The 13506-nt window shown below is 38.4% G+C and overlaps 1 protein-coding gene across 1 annotated transcript in view; it reads right to left on the bottom strand.

Annotated features, from left to right (window-relative positions):
* Positions 1-13506, bottom strand: part of CCDC175 (coiled-coil domain containing 175) — a 75743-nt gene that overhangs the window by 44094 nt on the left and 18143 nt on the right. The window contains exons 7-8 of the mRNA XM_067734515.1: positions 4848-4957; positions 1252-1333 (exon numbers count right to left, since the gene is read on the bottom strand). Of these exons, the coding sequence (XP_067590616.1) occupies positions 1252-1333; positions 4848-4957 (192 nt within the window). The remainder of the gene's footprint in view (positions 1-1251; positions 1334-4847; positions 4958-13506) is intronic.

Genomic DNA, 13506 nt, shown 5'->3' with positions numbered 1-13506 from the left:
AGCAATTATTAATAGATATGTACTTATTAACATTTTGTTGGCTGTTTTCTGGTTGTTTTGGTAGTTCTTTTTTGTTCATTTCTTCTTCTTTTGTTCTCTTCCTTTGTGATTTGATTACTGTCTTTACTGTTATGTTTGGATTCATTTCTCTCTTATTTGTGTGCATCTATTATAAATTTTTGGTCTGTAGTTACCATGAAGTATATATATAACAACTTTTTTATATATGTGATTAAGTTGATGATCTTAAGTTTGAACACATTCTAACAACCCTGCATTTTTATGCGCCCTCACCACATTTAATGTTTTTGATATCACATTGTCCATCTTTTTGTTTTTTGTATCCCTTAACTACTTATTGTGGATATAGATGATTTTACTACTTTTGTCTTTTGACATTCCCACTAGCTTTTATAAGTAGTTGACCTTTACTCTATGTTTGCCTTTACCAATAAGATTTTTCCTTTCATAATTTTCATATTTCTAGCTGTGGTCTTTTCTTTTCCATTTAGAGAAGTCCCTTTTATGTTTCTTGTAAAGTAGGTTTAGTACTACTGAACTCTTTTAGCTTTTGTTTGTCTGTAAAACTCTTTATCTCTCATTGAAATCTGAATGATAGCCTTGCCAGGTAGAGTATTGGTTGTAGGTTTTTTTCTTTTCATCACTTTAAATATATCATGCCACTTTTTTCTGACCTAAAAAGTTTCTGCTAAAAAGTCAGCTGATAGTTTTATTGGAGTTCCCTTGTACACAGCCAGTCACCTTTCCTTTGCTGCTTTTAAGATTCTTTATCTTTAATTTTTTCCATTTTAATTACAATGTGTCTTGGTGTGGTCCTCTTTGGGTTCATCTTGTTTGGGAATCTCTATGCTTCTTGGACTTAGATCTATTTTCTTTCTCAGGTTAGGGAAGTTTTCAGCTACTATTTCTTCAATTATGTTCTCTGCCCCTTTCTCTCTCTCTTCTTTCTGGGACCCCTATAATGTGAATATTAATACACTGATGTTGTCCCAGAGGTCTCTTAAACTATCCTCATTTTTTAAAAATTCTTTTTTCTGCTCAGCTTAGGTGATTTTCACTATTCTCTTCCAGTTTTCTGATCAAATCTTTAAATCAATTACTGTGAATGATCATGATTATTATTAGTTAATGAAAATGCTACTTTTGGAAAATTTCACATTTTTCACATATACTTAAAATGTTAACTAAAAATTAATTATAATCTTAAAGCCATCATTTCTGTCTTCCTACCTGTTTTATCTTCAGCAATAATTCTTTTTTTTCAAAATTAGATTCATCATCCAGTTTTTCCTTGTTATTCCTAAAGAAAAGCCTATGAACAAAGGAAGCCAAATAAATTCCTATTAGGACATGTTTTCCAGCAAAGCCACATTTACTTATGACATCAGAAACTTCCAGTCTCCATCTCCCTATACAATATATTTATTTACAATTCATTAAAATAAACAAAATTTTTACTCTTTTGAATTGATGTATTAATATTTCATTTATTTATATATTAATTTAAGAAGCAATTTTTGAACACCTACACTCTGGGAGATACAGCACAAAGTCTCTACCCTCATGGAAATTACACTCTAGTGGAGTAGACAGACTATAAGAAAGTTATCAAAAAATATATATATATTTCAGATAGTGTTAAATGCTCCAAAGATCACAAAGTAGGGTAAAGGATAGAGAAATCCTGAGAGTGAGGATGGTACTGTAGACAGGTGATTAGGGAACATCTCTTGGGATAACTTGTGAAAGACCTGAAGGATGAGAAGGAGCCAGATATTTGAAGATCTTAAGGAACAGCTTTTCATATAGAAGGAACAGCAGGTGATAATATCCTGAGATAGGAACAAGCTTGGTGTATTGAATATTTGATGAAGACAGGAGTGTGAGAAGGCTGGAGAGTTAGACACAGCCCAGATCATATAGGGTCTTGAGGACAAGGTAGAAGTTCAGATTTTATTTTGAAGGGAACCAGGGGAGGATTTTTTAAGGAAAGGAGTGACATGAACTGATTCACATCTTGTAAAAATGACTCTGGCTACTTAGTAGAGAAAGACAATAGTATAGGAAGATAGACTACGTAGAAGTCTATGGCAGTGGTCCAGAAGAGATAATGGTGGCTCAGATTAAGGTTGTAGTGGTGAAGCTGGTGAGAAACAGCTGGACTCAGGATATATTTTAAAGATGAAGGCAACAGGACATGCTTTGGATTTGGCTGGAGTTAGAGTTGGGTTAGGGTTAGGTTAGTTGGTTAGCTGGGTTAGGGTTAGGTAGCAAGGAAAACAGGAATGGTGGATGACTCCTAGTTTTTTGGCTGGAGTAACTAGGTAAATAGTGATATGGAAGACTAAAGAAAGAGCTATTTCAAGGAGATGGGAAATTAAGAATTCTGTTTAGGACATGTATATTTGAGATATCCTCCAAGTGGAAAGGTCAAATAAGCTGTAGACTATATGCAGTTAGAGGTCAGGGTTGGATATATAGATATGGAAGTCACTGGGGTACAGAAAGTATGAGACTGAATGAAATCACATATGGAGAGTATGAGTAGAGAATAGAGAACAGTGAAGGGCTGATAACTCCTAAATTTAGAGACAAAAAGAAGAACTGGAACAAGTAAAGGGTCCTGAGAAGAAGCAGTGTAGTAAATGAAATAAGAGAATGTGAAGTTTGGGAAGCCAAGTGAAGAAAGTATATCAAGAAGATGGAAGTGAACATCTGTGTCAAATTCTATAACGAATTTAAAAACTTTGAGGAATAGATCAGATTACTAAAATTTGGCAGGATGAAAATCTTTGGTAACCTTGACAATTTTGAAACCATGTCAGTCCTTTTTAAAAAGCATCTATAATTTTTATAGCCTCTTGCACTATAATGGTAAGTATATACTTTGGGTCACAAATTGGATGTCATTTATACACAATATTTAGCTTCCAATTCCCCACTTCCCACATGTTGATAACCAGCTGAATGACGAAAAATGTCATAGCAATTTAGAAACATAGGCACTGATTTGCCTTTATTATGCAAATACATCATGCTGGATATCAATAATAGCAAAGAAGAAGGATTAAACTAGCAATGCCTCCTGTGGATCTGTGAAGAATTTGAGGTACCCTTAACTGTCCACATATAGAATTTAAACTTGGAGTTGAGTAATTTTTGCTTTCCCTCAATATTTTGACCTCAAAATAGATAATGAGCTTGCAAGTTAACGATTTCATGGTGGGTGGGATGGGGGAAATTAAGACTAATAGATTAATAGGAAGTTGAGTTATATAAATTATTTGTTTCTTGTATAATTTATTCTTAAAGAATCTTATAGAATATTATAAAACAACACTGTTTGATTCTTCAAATCCACCAAACAAGAACTGAGCTGCCTCTCCCTACCTCCAAAGATAGAGAAAAGGAACTAAGTGACAAAATAAAAATACAGAGAATTTTCTTTTAATTTGCCAAGTTATAAAGAAGAAAAAGTAAAGTTTTATTAATAAAAGGGGGGGAAACTTATATCCTCAATCACCAAATTAATCAAAAGCACTTTTCCTCAGTGAGATTCCACATGAAAACCCTTGAAAGGCTGGGACTGAAAACAAAAAGATGAGCCATTTAAAATGAAAGATCAATGAATCCCCATTTTTATCTTGAACATACATTTAAAACCAGTTAGCTAACATGAAGTCTGCTTATAAATAAAACTTTATCAGTGTTTCAAGGCTTTTAATCATAATTCCTAGAAATAAGTTAAGAGCTAATCTATATTTTCCACTATGATTCTTTGCCTAGTTTTTAAGAAATAGATATCAACTAAAATTATCAAATCACTTTCAAAGAAAAAGATTTTTTATTCTGATTTTTAATTGTTGTATTACTTGAGCTTTCCAATTTTAAATCTGGTACTGAGTATAAGGATTATTGCATATTTTATGGACTGTTGATGACAGAGTAGAATAGTACTGTGCAGTTGTTATTTTAGAAGACATAATTTTAATCCCAATACATTCAAATCTATGTAGAAATGAGCCATATTGTAACAGGATCCCACATGTGGAATTACTTATCTTTTGCGGAATCTGCTCAGACCATAATTTGTCTTTTAAACTGTCAGTAAACCCTGGGGGTAAGCCCAGAAGCCATGTTTATATTAAAAGACCCCACCTTCCTATCCAGAGCTGAGCCAAACAGCTTTTGATGGGAAATCTGGGAATTCTCCTGGGAGAGAATCTGTTGGTCAGTCTCTAAAGATAGATGGATCTGTGACAGGTAAACTCAGAGGGTTTGGAATGGCCATGCTTAGCCACGGACTCACCAGGAAGAGAACACAGCATGTAGATAAAGAGAGAATCGCAGAAGGAAGCAAACACTAGGCCTTGAGACAGATGGAATATTTCCTTATGTTTCTGGTTTCAGTTCCATGGTAAAAGTTTTTGCCTTGAGGCTTCCCTGTATTTTCTCAATAAGTGCTGCAAGTCCCCCTTGACTAAGAACAACAACTGTAGCAGCATGGTTAGGTGAGTTGTAGCCCTATGGCAGTGCCTTCCTCCAGGCGCGTATTTGTAGGGAGCAAGGAACTGAAATAAGGATAGTACACACCCCAAATTCCCTCCCTTTTCCTAAACTAACCACATCATCCTCAATTTTTTTCTCTTGATCATCTGAAAGACTGTTTAATTTCAAAATGAAGAGGTGATTCTATAAAGCTGACAATCACACAACTTTTAGTAAAATAAGAGAATAATTTTCATCTACTATTAAATAAATTTTTTTTTAATGAAAGGAACATAACATCTAGAAGTGCTTCTGTAAAGATAAAGTATTATACTTACATTTTATCCTCCAGGATCTTACAGGATTTCTTCATGTCTTCAATCTGTTGTTCCCAATGTCTTATTGATTCTTGTAGTTGTGATATCTCTAAATTGTGATCACTAAGAACCTGTTGAAAATTCAGTAAAATTGGGGCATTCCATCATCATCAAATGATTCATGACAGAAGTCCAATTCACTAAATATTCATGTATCATCCATTCAACTTTTACTCTGGGGGTGTCCTTTAGTTAAAATAAAAAGCAATCAGGGGCTTCACTGGTGGCGCAGTGGTTGAGAATCTGCCTGCCGATGCAAGGGACATGGGTTTGAGCCCTGGTCTGGGAAGATCCCACGTGCCGCGGAGCGGCTGGGCCCGTGAGCCACAACTACTGAGCCTGCGCGTCTGGAGCCTGTGTTCCGCAACAAGAGGCCGCGATAGTCAGAGGCCCGCGCACCACGATGAAGAGTGGCCCCTGCTCACCGCAACTGGAGAAAGCCCTCGCACAGAAACGAGGACCCAACGCAGCCAAAAGTAAATAAATAAATTAATTAATTAAAAAAAAATATATATATATAAAGCAATCATTATACTGCTTGTTTCTTTATAAAACAAACTGAGACAGAAATAATCCTGAATTCATCAGAAAAGCAAACAAAATTTGGGAGGGAGAGAAACCAATTATAGCAATGTGAAAACTATAAAAACTGTTTTCAAGACATGAATTCATCTTGACTTACCATTTAAAAAAATTAAATATACATTTTCATAATTATTTTCAACATGTTATTCCAGGATACTAGAATGAGTATTATAAAAAGAAAAGTCAAAACAAATTGGGTCTTTCACCTTAGTTGATAGCTATGTCCATGTTGCAAAGATTTTTTTCTTAATATTTAATCAGTAATTTAGAAATGGAAAAATTGGGTACTATGAAAAAATGTTAGCATGATTAAAAAGGAAATACGGATGGAGAAAATTCATAGTGAACATATTTTTACAACACAGTTTTGGAATAAAGAAAAGGGAAAGCAAACTTATCAGAGCTTGGGTCTGCATTTCAGCTTGTGAGGGAAAGTGGAGCTGAGAGAAAAGCTGATCAAACAAATTCCTTTGCTCTCTGGTATAGAGCTACCATGGACAGATTATTTAGAGCCACCTAACCCTGCACATCAGTGTGGGGTCAGAAAAACACCTGTTGGGGGTATAGAGGTTCTTTCAGTCATGCCAGGTGAGACAGGTGGGTGAAAGCTCCCCAAACTATTTTTTTTTCCTCTAAAGCACTCATATGACTGAACTTGTGGGCTATAAGTAGTTCCAGAGTTAACAGGAGTCTGAAATCCTAGATATGCCATCAAAAATTAGCAGAATGTCCAAAGAACTCTGACCAATAATCAGGATTAGTGACTATACACTGAAGGCCCGTCCTGCCTGACATCCATAACCTCTAGCCCTCGATCCTCCCCGCCCTGGACATGTAGGGCACCTTGAGAATCACACATCATTATTCTTTTCTGCCAGCATCACACCAGTTTGACCTGGCTGCAGAGTTTTCTAAACTAAAAGCACCACATGAAGATGAACCTGAAATTCCCTGTAGTCTCAAGTCCATAGCCAAAATGTTGTTTTCTAATCTCAGGCAATAACAACAACAAACTTTACCAAATACAAAACACTCAGCTAAAAGCCTTATAGGCATGACCTCATTCTATCTCCACAAAAGCCCTTTGAAATAGGTAATATTATTACCACCATATTATAGGTGAGGAAACTTCGGGTTGGTAAAGCCAAGACTTGAACCCAGGTCTCTGTGATACTGAAGTTCGTGCTTTAAACACAATTCTCCACTGGTAAGGTGGGGTGGGGCGCTGGATTGGGGGGAGGAAGAGAATGACACTGCAGCTGAGTTTACCCCTGCCACCTCAAGCCTTGACTTATTTGTCTTTAGAGATCTTTGAAGAACAGGTTAAGGAACATATACTTCATTTTTCCAAACCAGGTGGTGTGCTTGGCATAATTTATGAGGCCCCAACTGGGGATATGAGCTTAGGCGTGCCGATAAGATCTGTTTTATACAATCCCCGTGTTCTCCTTTGAGCCTAGCCTGACTCATGCTTCCTTACTATGTTGATATATGAAGAAACAGATAATCACCTTTTTAAACGCACATATCTGGGGGAAGTTTTTGATTTTACTAATGTTTTGTAATTGGATGTCATAATAGATATATTGTAACTATAATGGTCAAAATCACACTATAAATAGTATTGATATAATGGAATTAACTGAAGACTCTGATAAGCAATGCGATGTTTTAGTATTACTGTTGCCCCACATAGTTTTACATGTAATTCTCAACACAAATAGAAGAAATACGCTAGACTCATTAATTCAACTGTGATAGATTAACAGGTGTTTCTGTTTTAATTAACGTAGAAGTAGTATTAACATTAACCTCTTCAATTATAGTCACTGCATAAGCTTCAGTTTTCTTATCTTTAAAATGAGGGTAATCCTCACAAAATATTTATCACAATACTGGCTTTCACTCGATGTTGTTAATTTTTAAAAATAGAAGTACACACATCTACACGTGGAACAACTCCTACAGAACACCTACTGAACGCTGGCAGAAGACCTCAGACCTCCCAAAAGGCAAGAAACCCCCCACGTACCTGGGTAGGGCAAAAGAAAAAAATAGAGACAAAAGGATAGGGACGGGTCCTGCACCAGTGGGAGGGAGCTGTGAAGGAAGAAAAGTGTCCACACACTAGGAAGCCCCTTCGCGGGCGGAGACAGCGGGTGGCGGAGTGGGGGAGCTTCGGGGCCGCGGAGGAGAGCACAGCAACAGGGGTGCGGAGGGCAAAGCGGTGAGATTCCAGCACAGAGGATCAGGGCCAACCGCCACTCACCAGCCGAGAGGCTTGTCTGCTCACCCGCCGGGGCGGGCGGGGCTGGCAGCTGAGGCTCCGGCTTCAGTCGGAGCGCAGGGAGAGGACTGGGGTTGGCAGCGTGAACATAGCCTGCAGGGCGTTAGTGCACCGCGCGGCTAGCCGGGAGGGAGTCCGGGGAAAAGTCTGGACCTGCCGAAGAGGCAAGAGACTTTTTCTTCCCTCTTTATTTCCTGGTGCACGAGGAGAGGGAATTAAGAACGCTGCTTAAAGGAGCTCCAGAGACGGGCGGGAGCCGCGGCTAAAAGTGCGGACCCCAGAGACAGACATGAGACGCTAAGGCCGCTGCTGCCGCCAGCAAGAAGCCTGTGTGCGAAGACAGGTCACTATCCACACCCCCCTTCCAGGGAGCCTGTGCAGCCCGCCACTGCCAGGGTCCCGGGATCCAGGGACAACTCCCCCGGGGAGAACGCACGGCGCGCCTCAGGCTGGTGCAACGTCCTGCACTCCGTGACCCTCCCTACCCCCCGGCCTGAGTGAGCCAGAGCCTCCGAATCAGCGGCTCCTTTAACCCCGTCCTGTCTGAGCAAAGAACAGACGCCCTCCGGCGACCTACACGCACAGGTGGGGCCAAATCCAAAGCTAAGCCCCTGGAAGCTGTGAGAACAAAGAAGAGAAAGGGAAATCTCTCCCGGCAGCCTCAGAAGCAGCGGATTAAAGCTCCACAATCAACTTGATATACCCTGCATCTGTGGAATACCTGAATAGACAACGAATCATCCCAAATTAAGGAGCCGTGTGGATGAAAGGCTCTTGGTGCTGCAGCCAGGACTTAGTGCTGTGCCTCTGAGGTGGGAGAGCCAACTTCAGGACACTGGTCCACAAGACGCCTCCCAGCTGCACATAATAGCAAACGACTAAAATCTCCCAGAGATCTCCATCTCAACGCCAGCACCCAGCTTCACTCAACGACCAGCAAGCTACAGTGCTGGACATCCTATGCCAAACAACTAGCAAGACAGGAAAACGACCCCACCCATTAGCAGGGAGGCTGCCCAAAATAATAATAAGTCTACAGACACCCCAAAACACACCACCAGACGTGGACCTGCCCACCAGAAAGACAAGATCCAGCCTCATCCACCAAAACACAGGCACTAGTACCCTCCACCAGGAAGCCTACACAACCCACTGAACCAACCTTAGCCACTGGGGACAGACACTAAAAACAACAGGAACTACGAACCTTCAGCCTGCAAAAAGGAGACCCCAAACACAGTAAGATAAGCAAAATGAAAAGACAGAAAAACACACAGCAGATGAAGGAGCAAGATAAAAACCCACCAGACCTAACAAATGAAGAGGAAATAGGCAGTCTACCTGAAAAAGAATTCAGAATAATGATAGTAAAGATGATCCAAAATCTTGGAAACAGAATAGACAAAATGCAAGAAACATTTAACAAGGACCTAGAAGAACTAAAGATGAAACAAACAATGATGAACAACACAATAAATGAAATGAAAAATACTCTAGATGGAATCAATAGCAGAATAACTGAGGCAGAAGAACGGATAAGTGACCTGGAAGATAAAATAGGGGAAATAACTAATGCAGAGCAGAATAAAGAAAAAAGAATGAAAAGAACTGAGGACAGTCTCAGAGACCTCTGGAACAACATTAAACGCACCAACATTCGAATTATAGGGGTTCCAGAAGAAGAAGAGAAAAAGAAAGGGACTGAGAAAATATTTGAAGAGATTATAGTTGAAAACTTCCCTAATATGGGAAAGGAAATAGTTAATCAAGTCCAGGAAGCACAGAGAGTCCCATACAGGATAAATCCAAGGAGAAATACGCCAAGACACATATTAATCAAACTGTCAAAAACTAAATACAAAGAAAGCATATTAAAAGCAGCAAGGGAAAAACAACAAATAACACACAAGGGAATCCCCATAAGGTTAACAGCTGATCTTTCAGCAGAAACTCTGCAAGCCAGAAGGGAGTGGCAGGACATATTGAAAGTGTTGAAGGAGAAAAACCTGCAACCAAGATTACTCTACCAAGCAAGGATCTCATTCAGATTTGATGGAGAAATTAAAACCTTTAACAGAAAAGCAAAAGCTGAGAGAGTTCATCACCACCAAACCAGCTCTACAACAACTGCTAAAGGAACTTCTCTAGGCAAGAAACACAAGAGAAGGAAAAGACCTACAATAACGAACCCAAAACAATTAAGAAAATGGGAATGGAAACATATATATCGATAATTACCTTAAATGAAAATGGACTAAATGCTCCCACCAAAAGACGTAGATTGGCTGAATGGATACAAAAACAAGACACATATAGTTGCTGTCTACAAGAGACCCACTTCAGACCTAGAGACACATACAGACTGAAAGTAAGGGGATAGAAAAAGGTATTTCATGCAAATGGAAACCAAAAGAAAGCTGGAGTAGCAATTCTCATATCAGACAAACTAGACTTTAAAATAAAGACTATTAGAAGAGACAAAGAAGGACACTACATAATGATCAAGGGATCGATCCAAGAAGAAGATATAACAATTGTAAATATTTATGCACCCAACATAGGAGCACCTCAATACATAAGGCAAATACTAACAGCCATAAAAGGGGAAATCGACAGTAACACATTCATAGTAGGGGACTTTAACACCCCACTTTCACCAACGGACAGATCATCCAAAATGAAAATAAATAAGGAAACACAAGCTTTAAATGATACATTAAACAAGATGGACTTAATTGATATTTATAGGACATTCCATCCAAAAACAACAGAATACACATTTTTCTCAAGTGCTCATGGAACATTCTCCACGATAGATCATACCTTGGGTCACAAATCAAGCCTTGGTATATTTAAGAAAATTGAAATTGTATCAAGTATCTTTTCCGACCACAACGCTATGAGACTAGATGTGAATTACATGAAAAGATCTGTAAAAAATACAAACACATGGAGGCTAAACAATACACTACTTAATAATGAAGTGATCACTGAAGAAATCAAAGAGAAAATCAAAAAATACCTAGAGACAAATGACAATGGAGACATGACAACTCAAAATAAATGGGATGCAGCAAAAGCAGTTCTAAGAGGGAAGTTTATAGCAATACAATCCTACCTTAAGAAACAGGAAACATCTTGAATAAACAACCTAACCTTGCACCTAAAGCAATTAGAGAAAGAAGAACCAAAAAACCCCAAAGTTAGCAAAAGGAAAGAAATCATAAAAATCAGATCAGAAATAAATGAAAAAGAAATGAAGGAAACGATAGCAAAGATCAATAAAACTAAAAGCTGGTTCTTTGAAAGGATAAACAAAATTGATAAACCATTAGCCAGACTCATCAAGAAAAAAAGGGAGAAGACTGAAATCAATAGAATTAGAAATGAAAAAGGAGAAGTAACAACTGACACTGCAGAAATACAAAAGATCATGAGAGATTACTACAAGCAACTCTATGCCAATAAAATGGACAACCTGGAAGAAATGGACAAATTCTTAGAAAGGCACAACCTGCCAAGACTGAATCAGGAAGAAATAGAAAATATGAACAGACCAATCACAAGCACTGAAATTGGAACTGTGATTAAAAATCTTCCAACAAGCAAAAGCCCAGGACCAGATGGCTTCACAGGTGAATTCTATCAAACATTTACAGAAGAGCTATCACCTATCCTTCCCAAACTCTTCCAAAATATAGCAGAGGGAGGAACACTCCCCAACTCATTCTGCGAGGCCACCATCACCCTGATACCAAAACCAGACAAGGATGTCACAAAGAAAGAAAACTACAGGCCAATATCACTGATGAACACAGATGCAAAAATCCTCAACAAAATACTAGCAAACAGAATCCAACAGCACATTAAAAGGATCATACACCATGATCAAGTGGGGTTTATTCCAGGAATGCAAGGATTCTTCAACATACGTAAATCGATCAACGTGATACACCATATTAACAAACTGAAGGAGAAAAACCATATGATCATCTCAATAGATGCAGAGAAAGCTTCTGACAAAATTCAACACCCATTTATGATAAAAACCCTGCAGAAAGTAGGCATAGAGGGAACTTTCCTCAACATAACAAAGGCCATATATGACAAACCCACAGCCAACATCATCCTCAATGGTGAAAAACTGAAAGCATTTCCACTAAGATCAGGAACAAGACAAGGTTGCCCACTCTCACCACTCTTATTCAACATAGTTCTGGAAGTTTTAGCCACAGCAATCAGAGAAGAAAAGGAAATAAAAGGAATCCAAATCGGAAAAGAAGAAGTAAAGCTGTCACTATTTGCGGATGACATGATACTATACATAGAGAATCCTAAAGATGCTACCAGAAAACTACTAGAGCTAATCAATGAATTTGGTAAAGTTGCAGGATACAAAATTAATGCACAGAAATCTCTGGCATTCCTATACACTAAGGATGAAAAATCTGAAAGTGAAATCAAGAAAACACTCCCATTAACCACTGCAACAAAAAGAATAAAATATCTAGGAATAAACCTACCTAAGGAGACAAAAGACCTGTATGCAGCAAATTATAAAACAGTGATGAAAGAAATTAAAGATGATACATAGATGGAGAGATATACCATGTTCTTGGATTGGGAGAATCAACATTGTGAAAATGATTCTACTACCCAAAGCAATCTATAGATTCAATGCAATCCCTATCAAACTACCACTGGCATTTTTCACAGAACTAGAACAAAAAATTTCACAATTTTTATGGAAACACAAAAGAGCCCGAATAGCCAAAGCAGTCTTGAGAACAAAAAACGGAGCTGGAGGAATCAGGCACCCCGACTTCAGACTATACTACAAAGCTACAGTAATGAAGACAGTATGGTACTGGCACAAAAACAGAAATATAGATCAACGGAACAGGATAGAAAGCCCAGAGATAAACCCACGCACATATGGTCACCTTATCTTTGATAAAGGAGGCAGGAATGTACAGTGGAGAAAGGACAGCCTCTTCAATAAGTGGTGCTGGGAAAACTGGACAGCTACATGTAAAAGTATGAGATTAGATCACTCCCTAACACCATACACAAAAATAAGCTCAAAATGGATTAAAGACCTAAATGTAAGGCCAGAAACTATCAAACTCTTAGAGGAAAACATAGGCAGGACACTCTATGACATAAATCACAGCAAGGTCCTTTTTGACCCACCTCCTAGAGAAATGGAAATAAAAACAAACAAACAAATGGGACCTCATGAAACTTAAAAGCTTTTGCGCAGCAAAGGAAACCATAAACAAGATCAAAAGACAACCCTCAGAATGGGAGAAAATATTTGTAAATGAAGCAACTGACAAAGGATTAATCTCCAAAATTTATAAGCAGCTCATGCAGCTTAATAACAAAAGAACAAACAACCCAATCCCAAAATGGGCAGAAGACCTAAGTAGACATTTCTCCAAAGAAGATATACAGACTGCCAACAAACACATGAAAGAATGCTCAACATCACTAATCATTAGAGAAATGCAAATCAAAACTACAATGAGATATCATCTCACACCAGTCAGAATGGCCATCACCAAAAAATCTAGAAACAATAAATGCTGGAGAGGGTGTGGAGAAAAGGGAACCCTCTTACACTGTTGGTGGGAATGTAAATTGATACAGCCACTGTGGAGAACAGTATGGAGGTTCCTTAAAAAACTAGAAATAGAACTACCATATGACCCAGCAATCCCACTACTGGGCATATACCCTGAGAAA

Source organism: Pseudorca crassidens, chromosome 1 (genome assembly GCF_039906515.1).
Source record: "Pseudorca crassidens isolate mPseCra1 chromosome 1, mPseCra1.hap1, whole genome shotgun sequence".
Taxonomy (NCBI): domain Eukaryota; kingdom Metazoa; phylum Chordata; class Mammalia; order Artiodactyla; family Delphinidae; genus Pseudorca; species Pseudorca crassidens.
The sequence above is the reverse complement of the archived record's forward strand: the minus strand, read 5'-3'. Positions and strand labels throughout refer to the sequence as shown.